Below are 24,936 nucleotides of genomic sequence, written 5' to 3' on the forward strand. Positions count from 1 at the left end.
CTGCAGCCAAGAGCACGAGTCCAGAAGGCTGTGTTGCCTGCCCAGTGCCAAGGTTCGGGACATCTGCTCGAGGCTGGAGAGGAACTTGCAGTGTGAGGGGGAGAATCCTGTTGTCGTGATCCATGTGGATACCAACGACATAAATAGGACTAAGAAAGAGGTTCTGCTCAGGATTTATGAGCTGCTAGGTGCTAAATTAAAAAGCAGAGCCACAAAGTAATCATCGCTGGATTACTACCTGAGCCACGAGCGAAATGGCATAGGGTAAATAAGATTAGGGAGTTGAATGCGTGACTCAAAGATTGGTGTGGGGCAAATGGGTTTCAATTCATGAGGCACTGGCACCAGTACTGGGGAAAGTGGGAGCTGTGCCACTGGGACGGTTTCACCTGAACTGTGCTGGGACCATTCTGGCAAGTCGTATAACTAGGGCGGTAGAGGGGGCTTTAAACGAAACAGTGGGGCAACAGATCACGTGAGGGGAGATGTGGTAAATTAAAAAGGACAAGGCAATAGAGCAGGGTAGCAATATGGGTAATGATAACCAGAGTATGGCAGGAAGGGACAGTGTATATAAACTGAAGAGTGCACCAGCAGACAAGGCCAGAGTTTGCAAGAATGGTAAAAAAGAGAGTTAAAGTCTCTGCATCTGAATACGCGCATTTGTAACAAAACAGTTGAATTGATAGCACAAGTAGAAATAAATGCGTATGACCTGATAGCCATTTTAGAGCAGTGGTAACAAGGTGATCATGGCCGGGACCCAAATATTCAAGGGTATTTGACATTTTGGAACAGGAAGTTAGGAAAAGGTGGTAGGATAGCTCTGTTAATTAAGAATGACATTAGTACAGCAGTGAGAGATAACCTTAGTTCAGAAGATCAAGATGTAGAATCAGTTTGGGTAGAGATACAAAATAGCAAAGGTAAGAAGTCACTTGTGGGAGTAGTTTATCGGCACCCTAACAGTAGCTACACTGTAGGACAGAGTATACAGGAATAATGGGGGCTTGCAAGAAGTTGCAATTATCATGGGTGATTGGACAAAACAAGTTGGCAACGATAGCCTGGAAAATGAGATCAGGGTGTATTCGGGACAATTTCTTGAGCTGTACGTTCTGCCAACTAGGGAGCAGGCTATTCCAGACCTGCTAATGTGTAATGAGACAGGATTAATTAATGACCTCATAGTAAAGCAGCCTCTAGGCAAGTGATCAAAACATGATGAATTTCACATTCAGTTTGAGTGTGAGGAGTATGGGTCCAAGACTAGTGTCTTAAATTTAAAAGCAATTACAAGGGTATGAGGAGAGTTGGCTAATATGAACTGGGAAATTAGGTCAAAGGGTAGGACAGTAGAAAAGCAGTGGCAGACATTTAAGGAGATATTTCATAACTCTCAGCCAAAATATGTTCCATTGGGAAAGAAAGACCGAGAAGGATGCGCCATCTGTGGCTAATGAAGTTAAAGGTAATTTCAAATTGAAAGAAAAAAAGTGTACAATACTGCAAAAAAAAAGTGGTAGGTCAGAAGATTGCACAGATTTTAGAAATCAAAGAATGATTTAAAAAAGAGGCAGAAAGAGTATGAAAGAAAACTAGCTAGACAGTAAGAATTTCTATAAGTATTTAAAAAGGAAAAGAGTAACTGAAGTGAGCATTGGTCCCGTAGAGGGCAAAACTGGGGAATTAATGGGAAACAAGGAAATGGTGGAAGCATTGAACAGGTATTTTGTGTCTGTCTTCACAGTAGAAAACAAAGAATATCCTAAGAATAATTGAAAATCAGAAGGCAAAGGAAGGGAGGAACTCAAAACAATCACAATCATTAGGGAAAAGGTACTGGGCAAACTATTAGAACTAAAGGCTAACAAGTCACCTGGATCTGATGGCTTGCATCCTACGATCTTAAAAGAAGTAACTGCACTGATAGTAGATGCATTGATTACAATCTTCCAAAATGCCCTAGATTCTGGAAAGGTCAGTGGATTGAAAAATCACAAATGTAACATCTCTGTTCAAAAAAGGAGGGAGATGGAAAGCAGGAAACTATAAGCCAATTAGCCTAACATCCATCATTGGTAAAATGCTATAATCCATAGTTAAGGAGGTAATAGCTAGACATGTAGAAAATCATAATGCAATCAGGCAAAGCCAACATGGTTTTGTGAAAGGGAAATCATTGACTAATTTATTAGAATTCTTTGAGAAAGTAACAAGTAAGGTGGATAAAGCGGAACCTGTAGATGCTTGGATTTCCAAACGGCATTTGATAAAGGTGCCACTTCAAAAGGTTACTACACAAAATAAGAGCTCATGGGTTAGGGGGTAACATATAGGCATGGATAGAGAATTGGTTAGCTAACAGGAAGCAGAGAGCAGCGATAAATGGGTTATTTTCCAGGTGGCAAGCCAATACTAGCGCAGTGCCACAGGGATCAGTGCTGGGGTCTCAACTGTTTACAATCTATATCAATGACTTGGAGGAAGGGACTGAATGTATGTAAGCAAAATTTGCTGATGACACAGATAGGTAGGAAAGCAAGCTGTCAAGAGGTAAAGAGGGATTTAGATAGGTTAAGTGAGTGGGCAAAAATTGGCAGATGGAGTATAACGTGGGAAAATGAGAACTTGCCCACTTTGGAAAGAATAAAAAGGCAGTATATAATTTGAATGGAGAGACACCCTGCAGAACAGTAGAGAGGAATCTGGGTGTCCTTGTACACGAATCACAAAAGGTTAGTATGCAGGTACAGCAAGTGATTAGGAAGGCAAATGGAATGTTGGCATTTATTGTAAGCAGAATTAAGTATAAAAGTAGGGACGTGTTACTACAGCTGTACAGGGCTTTAGTTAGACCACATCTGGAGTACTGTGTACAGTTGTCTCCTTAAGAAAGGATAGCAGTTCAGAGAATGTTCTTGGAATGAAGGGTTATCTTATGAGGAAAGGTTTAGCAGATTGGGCCGAGACCCATTGGAGCTTAGATGATTGAGAGGTAATCTTATTGAAACATAGAAGACCCTGACGGAACTGGACAGGGTGGATGCTGCGAGGGCATTTCTTATTATGGGGAGTCGAGAACTAGGGTTTAAAAATTTGGAGTCTCCCATTTAAGACTGAGAGGAGAATAATTTTTCTTCCTCTCAGAGGGTCGTTATTCTGTGGAATTCTCTGCCCAGAGAACACTAGAGGCTGGGTCATTGAATATATGCAAGGCTGAGTTAAGATAAGATTTTTGATCGACGGGGTGGTGGTGGGGGAGGGGCTGCGGGGCAGGCAGGAAAATGGAGTTGAGGCCGCAATCAAATCAGCCATGATCTTATTCAATCATAGAGCAACCTTGAGGGGTTGAATGGCCTACTCCTGCTCCTAATTCTGGTGTTCTTTTATCAACCAGCACCAGATCCAAATGGCGGCAAGGGAAAGGGCCATTGACGGAATTCTGTCGACTTAGCACACTAGAGTTACACTAAATGATGTAACAAACACATTCAAAATTAAACAAAGAGGTGGAATTGAATAATTACATCGGTGGTACCTAGATCCCAACAGGTCACAACTAACAAGCAAGCAAACGAAGGCTAGCTGGGCTTCTGAAAATTAGACAAGTAGAAACATCAGTGCATCTAACAACTGTACCTTTTAAACAGCCACCGATTCACTGGAGATGGCCAGATGTCCTGAAAGTTTGCATGGACCCAAACACTAGAGTGATTATCTACAAGGGATCGGAAGTGAGAGTGCACCTGAAAGATAGGAATACAAGATTTCGGCTGTGAACGTCTTAACCTATATTAAATTGGGAAAAAATTGTAACCCACCTAGAGCACAGACATGCACTCCAGCTCACTTTATTTCAGACAAGGGCTCCTTCTCCCGGTACATAGCAGCTGCAATCATTCTGAGTGCAGGCCACCAAGGCACTGATCATGCAGTCCCAATGTGCCAACCGACATCTGCATCAACTTCAAATATCAAATTTGAACACAAGAAGCCATGCTGTCCACTGCTAGAAAGAGTGCTAACCAAGGAATGGAGACAAATTTGTCAACCACTGAACAAATCACATGTTTGGCCATGTAAAGGAAGCATTCACACCATTGGTGTTTGCTGCTGATTTAAAATGGTATGAAAGTGTATCTGCTGCGTGGAGCAGGTTGCAAACAAGTGTCAAGAAGAATCACTAATTGATAAATGCAGGCAGACTCGAATGTTGAACCCTCTGGATATGGAACAACCTTGCAGAGAAAAATGCACTGCAACTGTTGCGTAGTTTTGCATACAGAATAAACTGTTTGTTTTCCCCTGTAATAAGTTGACAATTATAACCTTATCGATGGTGAAATTATTGCTTTACTGATAGACTATCGTGTCACACCACATATAGATAATTAACTCACCGCTCTGAAGTGCAGAATATCCTGAGCAGTAAGGCATTCCAATACATAAAGCAGAACATCGTCGGGAAGACTGAGCAGCGTCAAGACAGGTGAACGTTTTTTAATTTTCTGTTTCGTGAGTAGTGAGAAACATTTTTCACATTTACAGTGAAACACTGAAAGCAAAAATGTTTTAGAATAGTAAATAGTTTGATTTAGATTCTACTCAAGCCATTGTTACTCACCAACTGGAGTAAAAAAGTAACATACATCAAACAACAATTGCAAGATTAAAAAATTCAAAAATGTTTAGTTATCCTGTGTTAATAGATTGCTTTTATTTCTTTGGTAAAATGTGTTAAGGATTTATATTTGAATTATGGACACTGATACATCCAGAATTTTGAAGAGATAGCTGAAATTTTTTTTTTTTAAAAAGAAAATCACCAGAAGGTTTCTGTATTTAGCTAGTAATCAAGTCTTACTAGAAGGCACCTATCTGTGGATAATCGCGCAGCAGGGGTTGTTTTTGACTTAGAGTCATACAGCACAGAAACAGACCCTTCGTGTCCATCAAGCACCTATCTATTCTAATCCCATTTTCCAGCACCAGGCCTTGTATGCTTTGGTGTTTCAAGTGCTCATCTATATACTAAAATGTTGAGGGTTCCTGCCTCTACCACCCCTTCAGGCAGTGCATTCCAGATTCCAACCACCCTCTGTTCTTCCTATGGTCCAACCACCCACTGTATATTCGCTTGCCTGTTAGTCCTCCCAAAATGCATCAAAAAGACTTGGGGAGATGTTTACAAAGAAGTGACAGTCCAAGATTTATAGATGTCAGGAGACTTGACTTCTGGAAGGTTTAAGTTTCAGTTTGAACTGTTACAACAGACAGTTGCTTCTTGCCTGCCAGAAGAACAGCAGCTCATCCCTCTGTCTTGAAAAAGTGAGTCAGGTTCCTATCTCCTCCTGTATTTGAAAAAACCCTGCATACCGAATGTGTAGGAACTGAAACACTGTTGCTGCAATCCTGCTGCAAGACCTATTTGCAGCCTCTGTAGATGCATCTCTTGGAAAGTCAACCCAAACTGATCTTCATCACCTGGAAAACAGTTGTAGGAAGATCCTAGTGAAAGCCGTCGATACACATTTGTGATGCCTACCAAAGAACAATACAGCACAGGAACAGGCCATTCGGCCTCCAAGCCTGCGCCAATCTTGATGCCTGTCTAAACTAAAACCTTTTGCACTTCCAGGGACCGTATCCCTCTATTCCCATCCTATTCATGTATTTGTCAAGATGCCTCTTAAACATCACCTCCCCCGGCAACACGTTCCAGGCACTCACCACCCTCTGTGTAAAGAGCTTGCCTCGCACATCCCCTCTAAACTTTGCCCCTCGCACCTTAAACCTATGTCCCCGAGTAACTGACTCTTCCACCCTGGGAAAAAGCTTCTGACTATCCACTCTGTCCATGCCGCTCATAACTTTGTAAACCTCTATCATGTCGCCCCTCCACCTCCGTCGTTCCAGTGAAAACAATCCGAGTTTTTCCAACCTCTCCTCATAGCTAATGCCCTCCAGACCAGGCAACATCCTGGTAAACCTCTTCTGTACCCTCTCCAAAGCCTCCATGTCCTTCTGGTAGTGTGGCGACCAGAATTGCACGCAATATTCTAAGTGTGGCCTAACTAAAGTTCTGTACAGCTGCAACATGACTTGCCAATTTTTATACTCTATGCCCCGACCGATGAAGGCAAGCATGCCGTATGCTTTCTTGACTACCTTATCTACCTGCGTTGACATTTTCAGTGACCTGTGGACCTGTACGCCCAGATCTCTCTGCCTGTCAACACTCCTAAGGGTTCTGCCATTTACTGTATACTTCCCATCTGTATTAGACCTTCCAAAATGCATTACCTCACATTTGTCCGGATTAAACTCCATCTGCCATTTCTCCGCCCAAGTCTCCAATCGATCTATATCCTGATGTATCCTCTGACAATCCTCATCATTATCCGCAACTCCACCAACCTTTGTGTCGTCCGCAAACTTACTAATCAGACCAGCTACATTTTCCTCCAAATCATTTATATATACTACAAACAGCATAGGTCCCAGCACTGATCCTTGCAGACCACTAGTCACAGCCCTCCATTCAGAAAAGCACCCTCCCACTGCTACCCTCTGTCTTCTATGACAGAGCCAGTTCTGTATCCATCTTGCCAACTCACCTCTGATCCCGTGTGACTTCACCTTTTGTACCATTCTGCCATGAGGGGCCTTGTCAAAGGCTTTACTGAAGTCCATATAGACAACATCCACTGCCCTTCCTTCATCAATCATCTTAGTCACTTACTCAAAAAACTCAATCAAATTAGTGAGACACGGCCTCCCCTTCACAAAACCATGCTGCCTCTCGCTAAGAAGTTCATTTGTTTCCAAATGGGAGTAAATCCTGTCCCGAAGAATCCTCTCTAATAATTTCCCTACCACTGATGTAAGGCTCACCGGCCTATAATTTCCTGTATTATCCTTGCTACCCTTCTTAAATAAAGGAACATTGGCTATTCTCCAGTCCTCTGGGACCTCACCTGTAGCCAACGAGGATACAAAGATTTCTGTCAAGGCCCCAGCAATTTCTTGGGGAAAATTTTCCTCCTCAGAATTGTTTGATGACTTGCTTTTTACCCTTGTTGTAAGATAGGAACTAACAGCATATTGTATGCTTTTTCGCTCAGTCTGAAGACCATATTAACACACAAAAATGTAAGGACTCCCATCCAATGTTGAACATCAGACCTATACCCTAAGCACAAGATATTAGGCAGGATCTTAGCCTCCAGATTAGATGCAGTCATCCTTCGAGTGGTCCAAACAGACTGTCAAGTGAGATGTAAGGTCACAGACCTGAAATGTTAACTTGGTTTCTCTTTCCACAGATGCTGCCAGACCTGCTGAGTATTTCCAGCATTCTCTGTTTTTACACCAAGAGAGAACTAGGCAGCTTTGTTTTTTCCTTTTCATGGAATGAGCGTTGCTGGCAAGGCCAGTATTTTGTGCCCATCCCTAATTGCTCAAGAAGGTGGTGGTGAGGCACCTTCCTGAACCACTGCAGTCTGTGTGGTGAAGGTACAGCCACAGTACTATCAATAAGGGGGTTCCATGATTTTGACTCAGCGACAATGAAGGAACAGCAATGGATGGTGTGTGACATGGAGGGGAACTTGCAGGTGGTGGTGTTCCCATGCATCTGCTGACCTGTCCTTGTCCTCCTAAATATCAAGGATTTGGAAGGTGCTGTCGAAGGAGTTGCTGCAATGCATCTTGTATGTAGTACACACTGCTGCCACTGTGCACCAGTGGTGGAGGGAGTGAATGATGGTTGGGGTGCAGATCAAGCAGGAGGCTTTGTCCTGGACAGTGTTGAGCTTCTTGAGTGTTGTTGGAGCCGCACTCGTCCAGGCAAGTGGACAGTATTCCATCATACTACTGACTTGTGCTTTGTAGATGGTGGATAGGCTTTGGGGAGTTAAGGCAAATTACTCGCTGCAGAATTCCCAGCCTCTGATGTGTTCTTGTAGTCACAGTATTTATATGGCAGTTCCAGTTAAGTTTCTGATCAACGGTAACCCCCAGGATGTTGGTGACGGTGGTGGATTCAAGAACGGTTAGATTCTCTCTTGTTGGAGATGGTCATTGCCTGGCACTTGTGTGGCTGAATGTTGTCCAGGACCTGCTGCAAGTGAGTACAGACTGCTTCAGTATGAGGCGTTGCAAATGGCACTGAACACTGAGGAATCAACAAACATCCCCACTTCTTAAGATGGAGGGAAGGTCATTGATGAAGCAGCCGAAGATTGTTGGGCCCAGGACACTACTCTGAGGAACTCCTGCACTGATGTCCTGGGACTGAGATGTTCGGACCCATCTTCCTTTGTGCTAGGTATGACTCCAACCAGTGGAAAGTTTTTCCTACCGATTCTGCTTAACTTCAATTTTACTCGAGCTCCTTGATGCCACACTCAGTCAAATGCTGCCTTGATATCAAGGGCAGTCACTCATCTCACCTCTTGAATTTGGCTCTTTTGTCCACTTTTGGACCAGCGGTGCAATGAGGTTTGAAGCCAAGTGGCCCTGGAGGAACTTAAACAGAGCATCAATAAGCAGGTTATTGCTGTTTAAGTGCTGCTTGGTAGCACTGTTGACAACACATTCTATCACTTTGCTGATGATCAAGAGTAGACTGATGGTGCGGTAATTCACTGGATTGGATTTGTCCTTTGAGAGTACAGGATATACCTGAGCAATTTTCCACATTGTCAGGTAGATGCCAGTGTTGCAGCTGCACTGGAACAGCTTGGCTAGGGGCACGGCTAGTTCTGGAGCACGTCTTCAGTACTACAATTGGGATGTTGTCGGGGCCCATAGCCTTTGCTGTACTAAGCTCTGGCACTCCTAGCCAGTACTGTCCACAGACAAAAAGCAACTCACTGAATGGAGTGAAGATTTCTCTTTGCAACACTTGAGAGAACGAGTGTTGAACGACACATTCAAATGGTGTATTACAATCCTCCATTTGTACCCCACATCCATAGGGTGCACCAATGGTCTCAGTTCACCTACATTCTGGCTACACAGAGACCAAAGACATCCCCCCTCCCCCAACCACCGTCGAGTTTGGCTTGGTCACTGCACATCGGGATGAACCCAGGCATCCAGAGGACAGGCAGGAAGGAATGAGTACAAACTGTCCCTGTATGCTGACTACACACTGCAACAAATAATTAACTGACCCACCCCATCGTTCATCACTTTTTAAAAAAATTGTTCATGGGATGCAGGTGTCGTTGGGAAGGCCAGCATTTATTACCCAAACTTAATTGAGCTCGAGTAGGTGGTGGCGAGATGTCTTCTTGAACCACTGCAGTCCTCGTGGTGTAAGTACACCCACAGTGCTATTACTTCCCAAAGCATCAGAGAGTTTGGACAACTTAGTATACTTGAATTTAGAATCATACAATGATGCAGGAGGTGGTCATTTGGACCATCATGCCTGTTCTGGGCTCTTTGGTAGAGCTACCCAAATTTCTTTCCCACAGCCCTGTACATTCTCTCTCTTTGCAGCTGTGCACAAGCAGGACCACCAAATCTACACTTTACTACATTGAACTAAACAGATCCTCAATTCATTGAACAAAAAAACAGTACAGCATAGGAACAGGCCATTCGGCCCTCCAAGCCTGCACCGATCAAAGATTGCTCAAGATTCCAAGCAAAGCAGAAAATTGTGGAATACAGGAATCCTGTCCTTTTGCATGGAAGGCAGGCAGGCTGTGGTTACCCAAGAAATATTACATCAAAACTCACCACTCTGTACAAAAAAAAAACTGTTTTCCAACACCCCAAATCCCACTAGTATATACTCCAGCAGTAACCAGATGGGATATTCTGCCCGTATCATCCTTGGGTATTGAACATTCTTCCTCCACCGCCTCTAACTTTTTCCGATGCAGCCCGGCAAGGTACCACCCTCACCCTCAGCATAGAGTTCTGCAGCACAGAAACAGGCCCTTCAGCCCATTGTGTCTGTGCCGGCCATCAAGCACCTATCTATTCTAATCCCATTTTCCAGCACTTGGCCCGTAGACTTGTATGCTGTGGTGTTTTAAGTGCTCATCTAAATACTTCTTAAATGTTGTGAGGGTTCCTGCCTCTACCACCACTTCAGGCAGTGTTCCAGATTCCAACCACCCTCTGAGTGAAAATATTTTTCCTCAAATCCCCTCTAAACCTCCTACCCCTTATCCTAAATTAATGCCCCCTGGTTACTGACCCCTCCACTAAGGGAAAAAAGTTTCTTCCTATATAACCTATCAATGCCCCTCATAATTTTGTATACCTCAATCATGCCCCACCTCAGCCTTCGCTGCTCTAAGGAAAACAACCCTAGCCTATCCAGTCTCTCTTCATAGCTGAAATGCTCCAGCCCAGGCAACATCCTGGTGAATCTCCTCTGCACCCTCTCCAGTGCAATCATACCCTTCCTATAGAGTGGTGTACAGTTCTGAGCACAGTATTCCAGCTGTGGCCTAACTAGCTTTTTATACAGCTCGATTATAACCTCCCTGTTCTTACATTCTATGCCTCGACTGATAAAAGGCAAGTATCCCATATGCCTTCCTAACCACCTTATCTACCTGTGCTGCTGCCTTCAGTGATCTATGGACAAGTACATCAAGGTCCCTCTGTACTTCCTAGGGTCCTACCATCCACTGTATATTCCCTTGCCTTGTTAGTCCTCCCAAAATGCATCACCTCACACTTCTCAGGATTAAATTCCATGTTCCACTGCTCCGCCCATCTATATCGCCCTGTAATCTAAGGCTTTCCTCCTATTTACAACACCAATTTTTATGTCATCTGTGAACATACCTCCTATATTCATGTCTAAATCATTAATATACACTACAAACAGCAAGGGTCCCAGCACCGATCCCTGTGGTACACCACTGGTCACAGGCTTCCACTCGCCAAAACAACCCTCGACCATCACCCTCTGCCTCCTGCCACTAAGCCAATTTTGGATCCAATTTGCCAAATTGCCCAGGATCCCATGGGCTCTTACCTTCTTAACCAATCTCCAAAGCAGGACTTTATTAAAAGCCTTACTGACGTCCATGTAGACGACATCAACTGCTTTACCCTCATCTACATATCTAGTCACCTCCACAAAAAATTCAATCAAGTTTGTTAGACACAATCTCCCCCTGACAAAGACATGCTGACTATCCCTGATTAATCCCTGCCTCTCCAAGTGGAGATTAATCCTCTCCCTCAATTTTTTCCAATAGTTTCCATACCACTGACGTTAAACTCACTGGCTTGTAATTACCTGGTTTATCCCTGTTACCCTTCTTGAATAATGGTACCACATTCGCTGTCCTTCAGTCCTCTGGTACCTCTCCTGTAGCCAGAGAAGATTTGAAAATTTGTGTCAGACCCCCGGCAATATCCTCCCTTGCCTCACGTAACAGCCTGGGATACATCTCATCTGGGCCTGGAGATCTATCCACTTTTAAGCCTGCTAAAACAGCTAATACTTCCTCCCTTTCAATGCTAATATGTTCAAATATATCACAATCCCCCTCCCTGATCTCTCCACCTACATCGTCCTTCTCCATAGTGAACACAGATGAAAAGTAATCATTTAAAACTCACCTATGTCCTCGGGCTCCACGCAGATTGCCACTTTGGTCCCTATTGGGTTCTACCTTTTCCCTGGTTATCCTCTTGCCCTTAATATACTTTTAAAACACCTTGATATTTTCCTTTATCTTGCCCGCCAGTGTTTTTTCATGTCCCCTCTTCACTCTAATTACTTCTTTAAGTACTCCCCTACACTTTCTATACTCCTCTAGGGCCCCCGCTATTTTCAGCATTCTGAATCTGTCAAAAGCCTCCTCCTTTTTTCCCCCTTATCCAATCCTCCATAGCCCGTGATAGCCAGAGTTCCCTGGACTTGTTGGTCCTACCCTTCACCTTTATGGGAACATGTTGGCCCGGAATTCTATTTCCTTTTTGAATGTCTCCCACTGGTCTGATGTAGACTTTCCTACAAGTGGCTGCTCCCAGTCCACTTTGCTCAGATCCTGTTTTATCACACTGAAATCGACCTTCCTCCCCAATTCGGTACTTTTATTTCCTCTTTGTCCTTTTCCAAAACTACCTTAAATCGTATCTATCTCCAAGTTCCTCTGGGATGCCAAAAAGCCACAAATACCTCATGCTCCCAAAACAGGCAGATCAAGTTGCCAAATTTCAGACACAATAACTGCAGAACTCTGACAGGTGATTGCTGTCTGGTGTAATACACAAACATAGCTGAGACCTGTCAATCAGAATGAAGGAGATTTGGCCTCACGCAGATCTAGGAAACTTCCAGTCCTCCTCGGGGACTGCACAGGGAACCACCTCCCCCAGCGGTGAGACAGAGGGAGGAACACCCCGCAGCCTGCCACCCCCACCCCACCCCGGCAGTGGCACTGGGACCCCACACCCTCTACCCTTTATAAACCGCCCAATCCACAGAGAGCTGGGGCCAACAGATGAAGCACTCACCGCCCGATCGCATCTTGAACCGATCGTCGTTTCCCCTCTTTTCAAATGGAAAAAAGGGCCAAGGATCAGCAACTGAGAGGGAGCGGGCCTGGGTTTTGATCTGCCGCTAGGAGGTGAGCGGGGCCCGGGGTTCTGCCGCTAGGAGGGGGAGCGGGGCCCGGGGTTCTGCCGCTAGGAGGTGAGCGGGGCCCGGGGTTCTGCCGCTAGGAGGGGGAGCGGGGCCCGGGGTTCTGCCGCTAGGAGGGGGAGCGGGGCCCGGGGTTCTGCCGCTAGGAGGGGGAGCGGGGCCCGGGGTTCTGCCGCTAGGAGGGGGAGCGGGGCCCGGGGTTCTGCCGCTAGGAGGGGGAGCGGGGCCCGGGGTTCTGCCGCTAGGAGGGGGAGCGGGGCCCGGGGTTCTGCCGCTAGGAGGGGGAGCGGGGCCCGGGTTTCTCTCTCTGCCGCTAGGAGGTGAGCGGGGCCCGGGTTTCTCTCTCTGCCGCTCGAGCGTTGGCCGCAGCACCGCTGAAAACTCGTCCGCGCGCTTGACCGTTTGAAACCAGCTTCACGTGAACCTTTTCAAAATTGCCAGCCCTGATTGGATAACCGCAGCTCCCGACTCCGCATTGGTTCGCCTATTAGCCAATCAACAGCCTCGACGCACAAATTCCTCATCACAATTGGTGGGTTCCACATTTCAACGGGAAGCACTTTCCAATCGGGCAGCATGCGCAGCGCCCCCGGAGGCCGGGAGGAGGACACGCAGCGCTCCCGGAGACCGGGAGGTGGACGCGCAGCGCCCCCGGAGGGCGGGAGGAGGACACGCAGCGCTCCCGGAGACCGTGAAGGTGGACGCGCAGCGCCCCCGGAGGGCGGGAGGAGGACGCGCAGCGCCCCCGGAGGCCGGGAGGAGGACGCGCAGCGCCCCCGGAGGGCGGGAGGAGGACGCGCAGCGCCCCCGGAGGGCGGGAGGAGGACGCGCAGCGCCCCCGGAGGCCGGGAGGAGGACGCGCAGCGCCCCCGGAGGCCGGGAGGAGGACGCGCAGCGCCGCCTGAGGCCGGGAGGAGGACGCGCAGCGCCCCCAGAGGCCGGGAGGAGGACGCGCAGCGCCCCCAGAGGCCGGGAGGAGGACGCGCAGAGCCAATACCAAAGTCCCAAGTTGACCAAATGGTTGCCGATTGTGTCCTTACTCGCACCAAATCCTATTCACCCATCACCCCTATGCACAACGACCTACATAGGCTCCAGGTCCAGCCATGCCTTGATTTTAACATTCTTTTCCTTATGTTCAAATCCTTCCACAGCCTCGCCTTCCTTATTTCTGTATTCTCTTCAAATCCCACAACCTTCCAAGATCTCTGCACTGCTCCATTTCTGGCCAATTTTTATAACCACCATTGGTGGCCGTGCCTTCAGCTATCTAGGCCCCAAGCTGCAGAATTTCCTCTCTTAAATCTATTTACTTCTCTACCTCAGTCTCCTTTAAGACTTGGGGGGATGGTGGTGTAGTGCTAATGTCACTCAACTAGTAATCCAGAGACCCAAGCTAGTGCCCTAGGGACACGGGTCCAAATCCCACCAAGGCAGCTGGTGGAATTTAAATTCAATTAGTTAATAAAATATCTGGTAATGAAAACTCGTCTCAATAATGGTGCCATGAAACTATCATCAATTGTCAATGCCCACCTCCCTTGAAAGATTAAAAAATAAATTCCTTGACCAAGCTTTTAGTCATCTACCCTTATGTGGCTCAGGGTCAAATTTTGTCTTATAATGCTCCTGTGAAGCGCCTTTGTACGTTTACTATGTTAAAGGTGCTATATAAATCCAAGTTGTTGTTGAAGACATATAGAAAAGAACTTGCACTTGAGTAATGCAGGAAAATGTGGTATCAGTTTGTGCAGGGTGTCACACATACCTGAAGTGCAATAATACAACAATCATCAACTAACTCTGGAGAGTTATGAAAAATGGACTTTGTCTTTGGAAAATGAACCTTTATTTCAAAAAGTGAACAATGGTCCAAAATGACCACTGTCACAAATGGATGAGAACCAACTGTAAATTGTATTTTTGTGCACTTGGGTATTATTGTCAACTGCCATTGTACAGAGCATGTTACATTATTTTACATCTGTGTTCAACGTGTTAAAATGGAGGAGAGAGATCACTTCACCAACAGGAGGTGGGACAGCAATTAGAGGAGCAGAGAGTCCACACATCTGGAGAGGCTGCAGTTGCTGCCAATAACTGTGACCTCTCGCATAGGCCTGGCAACTCAGGCAGATCCTTTCAAAGCCACGTCCAAAATCAGTGCCAGGATAAGAAGGGACAGTGGGATAGAAAGGGAGCCACAACCGAAAAGGGGAGTACAAATGACAGTGTGAAGAGACCACCCCCAAGCCCACAAAGAGAAACCCTGGAGACTAGTGTGCTCCCACTGCAACAAAGTGGGTCACTCCCGACTCGAATGCTGGAGGCTAAACGGAAAGCCGGTGGGTCTCATAGGTCTCCGCAAGGGTGGTCCCAAGGAGGGTATCCCAGTAGAGAGCGTAGCAGGAGCGGCAGATGCCCTCACTGTAGAGCCTAGGCCCTCTGACGGTGTTACCCTTTGCGTTGGTGGACCAGACAAAATCCCCAAGCGTTACCGGAGATTTGTCCTCACAGGAACCGTGTCCCCCTATCCGTCCCAGGAGGTGAGCAAGTCCATTGTACTGCTCAGGGATACAGTGACTACTCAGTCCTTAAAGTTAGAAAACAGCCTAAGCCTTCCCCCTGAAACCTCCATGAAAGCTAAGGCCCTGATCAGCAGAGTGGGAGGAGGTTACCTGTCTGTCCCTCTCCAGCGGATCCACCTACAGTGTGACCTATTCTTGGGCCCTGTAACCATAGGAATTGTCCCAGAGTTACCAGTAGCAGGGACAGATTTCCTACTGGGAAATGACTTGGCTGGCAGCAAGATAATAGCAACCCCTATAATCATAGACCAGCCCAGGGAAACCGAACAACTACAGGAGGAAATACAAGGGATCTTCCCCGATTGTGTAGTGACTCGGTCCCAAGCCAGATTAGTTGAAAGGGAACCAGTGCCCCAGCTGGATGAGCCGGAGGCCTGGTTAGTTGAAATTTTCTTCAAGCACCTATCTGAAGGGGAGGAGGTGCTCAGCCGAGCCTCGCCAATTAACACCCAGCAGGCAGATCCTGAAATAAAGCACACAGCACAGACTGCTTATTCTGAGGCAGAGGCCACCCTGATCCCTGAGTGTTACTACGCATGAGATGGGGTAGTAATGCGGATGTGGAGACCTCCTGGGGAACCCTGTGGAGGAGGAGTGGACAGTGCTCCTCCAGATTGTAGTGCCCCCAAAATACCAGCAAGAGATTTGAAGGATAGCCCATGCTATCCTGATGGCTGGACATGTGGGTACTCGGAAAACATTAGCCCGAATAAACAAGCACTTTTTCTGGCTTCGCCTCCAGTCTGAACATTGCAAAACCTGCAAAGCTTGCCAGCTTGCAGGCAAACCCCAGGTCACAATTAAACTGCACCCCCCCACCCCCTAACCTATTCCAGCATTCGGCGAACCCTTTCACTGAATATTGATAGACTGAGTGGGGCCACTACCCAAACCAAGACTGGCTGTCAATACCTCCTTACCATAATAGACTTAGCCACCTGATTCCCCAAAGCCATGTCCCTCAGGAAAATCACAGCCAAGGCCGTGATCGAAGGACTAACCCAGTTCTTTACCCGGTACGGTCTCCCGAGGGAGATCCAATCAGACCCAGGGATCCAACTTCATGTCCCAAGTGTTTCATGAGGTTGGACACGGCTTAGGAATGACCCAGCTGAAGTCCTCGGGGTATCACCCTCAGTCCCAGGGAGTGCTAGAGAGGTATCACCAGACGCTGAAATCCATGGTTAGGATCTACTGTTCTAAGTATCCGCATGCCGGACAAGGGTTTAGGGTTCCTGCTGTTATCCACCAGGGACTTCCCAAATGAGTCCAAGGGCTTCAGTCCCTTTGAATTAATTTACGGGCATGAGGTGCGGGGCCTCCCGAAGATCCTGAAAGAGAAATTCCTGGAACACCAGGAGGACACCTCTATGTGGGAGTATGTTTCCACTTTTTGGGAACGTCTCTTCAATGCCTGCGTGGTGGACAAAGAGCATTCATAAACCTCTCAACAAATCATGAAACAACAAGCAGACAGGCCCAGGCCCAGGCCCTTCAATCAGGAGACCAGGTCCTAGTGCTACTAACCCTACCCCCTGACCCTTTCCGAGCCACATTCAGAGGCCAATATCAAATGGCCAAACGGGTCAGCACAGTTAATTACCTGATCCACACCCCTGACAGGAGGAAGAAGCACAGTTATGCCACATTAATATGCTGAAGGAATATTACAGCCGAGAGCCCAATCATCCGGTGGGTATTTGCCAGAGGGTGGAAATATCTAAGGACAGCCAGGAGGAGTCAGTTGAGGAAGAGGAAACTCCGGTTGAACCCCCGGCTACCAGACTGGCAAATGCAGAAGTCCTGGAAGACTTAACTACCAGCTGACACACCCTAACCCAAAAGCAGTGGGAGGACGTATCCACCTGGGAAACTTTAAGGAAATCTGTAAAGATCAGCCAGGACAGGAAGTACCACCCTAGCAGTTCACGATGTGGATGTGGGAGATACACAACCAATCAAACAAAACCCTCACCGGCTGAGTCCCGACAAGCTAACACAGGTTAGGTAGGAAATACAGTACATGCTGGTTAATGATATAATTGAGCCGAGCCAAAGTAGTTCGAGCTCCCCTATTGTACTGGTCCCAAGCTGGAAGGATCCATACGGCTCTGTATTGATTACCAAAAGTTTGTCCCAAACTTTAGCACCCGAGCCGCCCCACTGACCGATGCACTGAAAAAGAAGCAAAGGTGATATAGGCAGAGGCACGCCGGGAGACGTTTACAAAATTGAAGGCCATCCTATTAAATGAGCCTATATTAGCTGCCCCAGACTTCAGCAAACCTTTAAGTGTGAATGACAGAATGAATTAATACCTCTTTACTTCTTTCTTTCTTTTTAATGAGAAAAATGTTTTAAAAAATGAAGTAAAATTCATTTTCTTCTCTGAGGGGAAGGTGTTATGAACGGGTGAGAACGAACTGTAAATTATAGTAAATAATGATTTAGATGTGAATATTGGAGGTATGATCAGTAAGTTCGCAGATGACATGAAAATTGTTGGTGTTGTAAATAGTGAGGAGGAATGTCTTAGATTACAGGACGATATAGATGGGCTGGTACGATGGGTGGAGCAGTGGCAAATGGAATTTAATCCTGAGAAGTGTGAGGTGATGCATTTTGGGAGGACTAACAAGGCAAGAGAATATACAATGGATGGTAGGACCCTAGGAAGTATAGAAAGTCAGAGGGATCTTGGTGTACTTGTCCATAGATCACTGAAGGCAGCAGCACAGGTAGATAAGGTGGTTAGGAAAGCATATGGGATACTTGCCTTTATTAGCTGAGGCATAGAATATAAGAGCAGGGAGGTTATGATGGAGCTGTATAAAATGCTAGTTAGGCCACAGCTGGAGTACTGTGTACAGTTCTGGGCACCACTCTATAGGAAGGATGCGATTGCACTGGAGAGGGTGCAGAGGAGATTCACCAGGATGTTGCCTGGGCTGGAGCATTTCAGCTATGAAGAGAGACTGAAAAGGCTAGGGTTGTTTTCCTTGGAGCAGAGAAGGCTGAGAGGGAACATGATTGAAGTATACAAAATTATGAGGGGCATAGATAGGATAGATAGGATGAGGAAACGTTTTCCCTGAGCGGAGAGGTCAACAACCAAGGGGCATAGATTTAGGGTAAGGGGCAGGAGGTTTAGGGGAGATTTGAGGAAACATTTTTTCACCCAGAGGGTGGTTGGAATCTGGAACGTACTGCCTGAAGAGGTGGTGGAGGCAGGAACCCTCACAACATTTAAGAAGTATTTAGATGAGCACTTGAAACGCCATAGCATACAGGGCGAGGGGCCAAGTGCAGGAATATGGGATTAGAATAGTTGGGTGTTGTATGGCCGGCACAGACACAATGGGCCGAAGGGACTGTTTCTGTGCTGTATAACTCTATGACTCTATAGTATTTTTGTGTACTTGGGTATTGTTGTCAACTGTCATTATACACAACATGTTAAGTTATTTTACTTCTGTGTTCAACTTGTTAAAATGGAGGAAGGAGATCACTGCACCAATGGGAGTTGTTTTCGGCGGACCAAGGGGCTGCTGGGTAAGTAAAACCCTATATATTTGGGCCGTTTCTGAACCCGAGAAACTACACGGGTAGTGTCTCTCACCCGCCCTCCACCTCCAACCAAAATAAAAGGACTCGGTGGTGTGTAGATCAGGTAAGGCCTTTTCTACTTTGTTTTTTATCGTGTGATTGGTAAAAACTTTTCGTTCCTTTTTCATTTATCTAAGTTTCAGACTAAGTTAAGCTTAAGTTTAAAAATGGCAGGAGATCTCAGACCCGTGTTATGCTCCTCTTGCTCAACGTGGGAGCTCAGGGACACGGCTGATCTCCCTGACTCCTTCACGTGCAGGAAGTGTGTCCAGCTGCAGCTCTTGTTAGACCGCATGATGGCTCTGGAGCTGCGGATGGACTCACTTTGGAGCATCCGCGATGCTGAGGAGGTCGTGGATAGCACGTTTAGCGAATTGGTCACACCGCAGATTAGGATTGCTGAGGGAGAAAGGGAATGGGTGACCAAAAGGCAGAGAAAGAGCAGGAAGGCAGCGCAGGTGTCCCCTGCGGTCATCTCCCTCCACAACAGGTATACCGTTTTGGATACTGTTGGGGGAGATGGCTCACCAGGGGAAGGCAGCAGTAGCCATGTTCATGGCACCGTAGCTGGCTCTGCTGTTCAGAAGGGCGGGAAAAAGAGTGGAAGGGCTATAGTCATTGGGGATTCGATTGTAAGGGGAGTAGATAGGCGGTTCTGTGGTCGAAAACGAGACTCCCGAATGGTATGTTGCCTCCCAGGTGCACGGGTCAGGGATGTCTCAGATCGGCTGCAGAACATTCTGAAGGGGGAGGGTGAACAGCCAGTTGTCGTTGTGCACATAGGCACCAATGATATAGGTAAAAAACGGGATGAGGTCCTACAAGAGGAATTTAGGGAGTTAGGAGCCAAGTTAAAAAGTAGGACCTCAGAGGTAGTAATCTCAGGATTGCTACCAGTGCCACGTGATAGTCAGAGTAGAAATGAAAGAATAGTCAGGATGAATGCGTGGCTTGAGAGATGGTGCAGGAGGGAGGGGTTCAGATTTTTGGGACATTGGGACCGGTTCTGTGGGAGGTGGGACTATTACAAATTGGATGGTCTACACCTGGGCTGGACTGGAACCAATGTCCTTGGGGGTGCTTTTGCTAACGCTGTTGGGGAGGGTTTAAACTAATGTGGCAGGGGATGGGAACCAAATGAGGTCAGTGGACAGTAAGGAGGTAGTAACTAAAGCCTGTAACGAACTAGATAATGAAGTCAGCGTGACTAAGGGGAAGAGTAGGCAGGGAGCAGATGATGAAAGCAAAGGGACTGGTGGTCTGAGGTGCATTTGTTTTAATGCAAGAAGTGTAGTAGGTAAGGCAGATGAACTTAGGGCTTGGATTAGTACCTGGGAGTATGATGTTATTGCTATTACTGAGACTTGGTTGAGGGAAGGGCATGATTGGCAACTAAATATCCCAGGATACCGATGCTTCAGGCGGGATAGAGAGGGAGGTAAAAGGGGTGGAGGAGTTGCATTACTGGTCAAAGAGGATATCACAGCTGTGCTGAAGGAAGGCACTATGGAGGACTCGAGCTGTGAGGAAATATGGGCAGAACTGAGAAATAGGAAGGGTACGGTAACAATGTTGGGGCTGTACTACAGGCCTCCCAACAGCGAGCGTGAGATAGAGGTACAAATATGTAAACAGATTATGGAAAGATGTAGGAGCAACAGGGTGGTGGTGATAGGAGATTTTAATTTTCCCAACATTGACTGGGATTCACAGTGTTAGAGGTCGAGATGGAGCAGAATTTGTAAGGAGCATCCAGGAGGGTTTTCTAGAGCAGTATGTAAATAGTCCAACTCGGGAAGGGGCCATACTGGACCTGGTGTTGGGGAATGAGCCCGGCCAGGTGGTTGAAGTTTCAGTAGGGGACTACTTTGGGAATAGTGATCACAATTCCGTAAGTTTTAGAATACTCATGGACAAAGACGAGAGTGGTCCTAAAGGAAGAGTGCTAAATTGGGGGAAGGTCAACTATACCAAAATTCGGGAGGAGCTGGGGAATGTAGATTGGGAGCAGCTGTTTGAAGGTAAATCCACATGTGATATGTGGGAGGCTTTTAAAGAGAGGTTGATTAGCGTGCAGGAGAGACATGTTCCTGTGAAAATGAGGGATAGAAATGGCAAGATTAGGGCACCATGGATGACAGGTGAAATTGTGAGACTAGCTAAAGGAAAAAGGAAGCATACATAAGGTCTAGGCGGCTGAAGGAAGACGAAGCTTTGAAAGAATATCGGGATTGTCGGCGCAATCTGAAACGAGGAATTAAGAGGGCTAAAAGGGGTCATGAAATATCTTTAGCAAACAGGGTTAAGGAAAATCCCAAAGCCTTTTATTCATATATAAGGAGCAAGAGGGTAACTAGAGAAAGGATTGGCCCACTCAAGGACAAAGGAGGAAAGTTATGCGTGGAGTCAGAGAAAACGGGTGAGATTCTAAACGAGTACTTTGCATCGGTATTCACCGAGGAGAGGGACATGATGGATGTTGAGGTTAGGGACAGATGTTTGATTACTCTAGGTCAAGTCGGCATAAGGAGGGAGGAAGTGTTGGGTATTCTAAAAGGCATTAAGGTGGACAAGTCCCCAGGTCCGTTTATACTAATCCTACACTAATTTTTCCCTACCCTATATTTCCCTACCACCTACCTATACTAGGGGCAATTTATAATGGCCAATTTACCTACCAACCTGCAAGTCTTTTGGCTTGTGGGAGGAAACCGGAGCACCCGGAGAAAACCCACGCAGACACAGGGAGAACTTGCAAACTCCACACAGGCAGTACCCAGAATTGAACCCGGGTCGCTGGAGCTTTGTGCAGGGAAGGTCATGTCTTACCAACTTAATAGAATTCTTTGAGGAAGTGACAAAGTTGATTGATGAGGGAAGGGCTGTAGATGTCATATACATGGACTTCAGTAAGGCGTTTGATAAGGTTCCCCATGGTAGGCTGATGGAGAAAGTGAAGGCGCATGGGGTCCATGGTGTACTAGCTAGATGGATAAAGAACTGGCTGGGCAACAGGAGACAGAGAGTAGCAGTGGAAGGGAGTTTCTCAAAATGGAGACGTGTAACCAGTGGTGTTCCACAGGGATCCGTGCTGGGACCACTGTTGTTTGTGATATACATAAATGATTTGGAGGAAAGTATAGGTGGTCTGATTAGCAAGTTTGCAGACGACACTAGGATTGGTGGAGTGGCAGATAGTGAAGGGGACTGTCAGAGAATACAGCAGAATATAGATAGATTGGAGAGTTGGGCAGAGAAATGGCAGATGGAGTTCAATCAGGGCAAATGTGAGGTGATGCATTTTGGAAGATCCAATTCAAGAGTGAACTAACTATACAGTAAATGGAAAAGTCCTGGGGAAAATTGATGTACAGAGAGATTTGGGTGTTCAGGTCCATTGTTCCCTGAAGGTGGCAACGCAGGTCAATAGAGTGGTCAAGAAGGCATACGGCATGCTTTCCTTCATCGGACGGGGTATTGAGTACAAGAGTTGGCAGGTCATGTTACAGTTGTATAGGACTTTGGTTCGGCCACATTTGGAATACTGCGTGCAGTTCTGGTCGTCACATTACCAAAAGGATGTGGATGCTTTGGAGATGGTGCAGAGGAGGTTCACCAGGATGTTGCCTGGTATGGAGGGCGCTAGCTATGAAGAGAGGTTGAGTAGATTAGGATTATTTTCATTAGAAAGAGGGAGGTTGAGGGGGGACCTGATTGAGGTGTACAAAATCATGAGAGGTAAAGACAGGGTGGATAGCAAGAAGCTTTTTCCCAGAGTGGGGGATTCAATTACTAGGGGTCACGAGTTCAAAGTGAAAGGGGAAAAGTTTAGGGGGGATATGCGTGAAAAGTTCTTTACGCAGAGGGTGGTGGGTGCCTGGAACGCATTGCCAGCGGAGGTGGTAGACGTGGGCACGATAGCGTCTTTTAAGATGTATCTAGACAGATACATGAATGGGCAGGAAGCAAAGAGATACAGACCCTTAGAAAATAGGCGACAGGTTTAGATAGAGGATTTGGATCGGCGCAGGCTTGGAGGGCCGAAGGGCCTGTTCCTGTGCTGTCATTTTCTTTGTATTACTTGAAGGGGTCCAATCACATGGCCCAGAAGCCACTGTTTTTCAGCCTGTCTGGTTTTGAAACAGTTTCAGTTGAAGGGAACAGCTCATACAGGGAAGCAGCTGCCTGGAAGGTGTGCACCTGGCTATATCTGAGGCAGCCTGCAAGAAGAAGGACAGAAGCCACAGTCTGCAAAGCAGCAATAAAATCTTTCTGCTCTCTGCCAGTCTCTCTTCGTCAAAAAGGGTGAAATCAGAAACTAAGCTGCCTGAACTTATCTCTGAAACTGCAGGAAGAAGAAAGTGTAAGAGAAATGGTTTCCTACGAATCCTACCCCACCCAGCATTTCCAGTCAGTTAATTCCAACTTTGGACTTTATATTAGTAAAAAAAAAACGGACTCTCGTTTCAACTGGAACTGCCGTCAGTTGGTAATTAAGCTATTTTGCTACTTGGTAAATGTCCTTGCCCTTTTGATGTTTTTACCTTTCCTTGTATGTTTGTGAGCATGCGTTGCAAAGTTAACCCCCTCCCAAGTTTAAGCGTATGTGTTAATAAACCCTACTTCTTTGTTTTAATTTTAACAACAGTGTTGTTGTGGTCCTTCAAAAGTTAGGGTTCTGAAACAGAGGGAGTGCAGAAATGCGCCATCAGGATTTTCCTTTTTTATTAAATAAAAGAGAAAAATTTAAATCACAATCTGCTTACGGACAGGTTATTGAAAATACAAACAAATTTGTTTTCAAAATTAACTACTTGTTCATAACACTGCCAAAGAAAAAGAGGGGGGTTGGCCTTTTGCAGATTCAAACTGTTTGACAAAGACAAAGGACAAATCTTCAAAGCCAAAAGGTGTTAATGGAACCCATTTATGAAAGGGAAATCATGTTTGACAAAGCTCTTGGAGTTTTTTGAGGATGTTTCTTGCAGTATAGATAAAGGAGAACCAGTGGATGTCGTGTCTTTGGATTTTCAGAAGGTTTTCGATAAAGTCCCACACAGGAGGTTAGTAAACAAAATTAGAGCACATGGGATTGGGGATAGTATACTGGTTTGGATTGAGAATTGGTTAACAGACAGAAAACAGAGAGTCGGAATAAACGGGTCATTCTCAGGATGACAGGCTGTGACTAGTGGGGTACTGCAAGGATCAGTGCTGGGGCCACAGCTGTTCACAATCTATATCAATGATTTGGATGTGGGGACCAATTGTAATATTTCCAAATTTGCTGATGACACAAAACTAGGTAGGAATGTAAGTTGTGAGGAGAATGCAAGGAGGCTTCAAGGGGATTTGGACAGACTTAGTGAGTGGGCAAGAACACGGCAGACGGAATATAATGTGAATAAGTGTGAAGTTATTCACTTTATTAGAAAATTGGTGAGAGGTTGGGAAGTGTTGATGTCCAAAGGGACCTGGGTGTCCTTGTTCATGAGTCACTAAAAGCTAGTATGCAGGTGCAGCAAGCAATTAGGAAGGCAAATGGTATGTTGGCCTTCATCGCAAGGGGTTTTGAGTGCAGGAGTAAAGATGTCTTGCTGCAATTGTATAAAGCCTTGACGAGACTGCACCTGGAGTATTATGTATCATTTTGGTCTCCTTATCTAAGGAAGGATATACTTGCTATAGAGGGAGTGCAACGGAGGTTCACCAGACTAATCCCTGGGATGGTGAGATTGTTTTATGAGGAGAGATTGCAGAAACTGGGCCTGTATTCTCTAGAGGTTCGAAGAATGAGAGGTGATCTCATTGAAACTTACAAAATTCTTCCAGGGCTTGACAGGGTGGATGTGGATAGGATGTTTCCTCTGGCTGGTGAGTCTAGAACAAGGGGACACAGTCTCAGAATAAGGGGTTGACCATTTAAGACTGAGATGAGAAGGAATTACTTTACTCAGAGGGTTGTGAATCTTTGGAATTCTCTACCCCAGAGGGCTGTGGAAGCTCAATCATTGAGCATGTTTAAGACAGAAATCAGTAGACTTCTGGATACTAATGACATTAAGGGATATGGGGACATTGGGGAAAAATGTGTAGAGGTAGATGATC

At 46.2% G+C, this 24,936-nt stretch overlaps 1 protein-coding gene across 4 annotated transcripts in view; it reads right to left on the reverse strand.

Moving 5' to 3' along the window:
- ccnf (cyclin F) overlaps positions 1-24,936 on the reverse strand; it is a 134,328-nt gene that overhangs the window by 39,825 nt on the left and 69,567 nt on the right. The window contains exons 1-4 of one of the 4 annotated variants that reach the window (XM_068056739.1): positions 12,508-13,029; positions 5,380-5,487; positions 4,404-4,558; positions 3,643-3,749 (exon numbers count right to left, since the gene is read on the reverse strand). In XM_068056739.1, the coding sequence (XP_067912840.1) occupies positions 3,643-3,749; positions 4,404-4,558; positions 5,380-5,487; positions 12,508-12,520 (383 nt within the window). In that variant the 5' untranslated portion in view covers positions 12,521-13,029. Of the gene's footprint in view, positions 1-3,642; positions 3,750-4,403; positions 4,559-5,379; positions 5,488-11,281; positions 11,298-12,507; positions 13,030-24,936 lie in introns of those variants that run through there. The other 3 variants (XM_068056741.1, XM_068056740.1, XM_068056742.1) reach the window with 3 other exon arrangements.

Source organism: Heterodontus francisci, chromosome 24, assembly GCF_036365525.1.
Source record: "Heterodontus francisci isolate sHetFra1 chromosome 24, sHetFra1.hap1, whole genome shotgun sequence".
Taxonomy (NCBI): Eukaryota; Metazoa; Chordata; class Chondrichthyes; order Heterodontiformes; family Heterodontidae; genus Heterodontus; species Heterodontus francisci.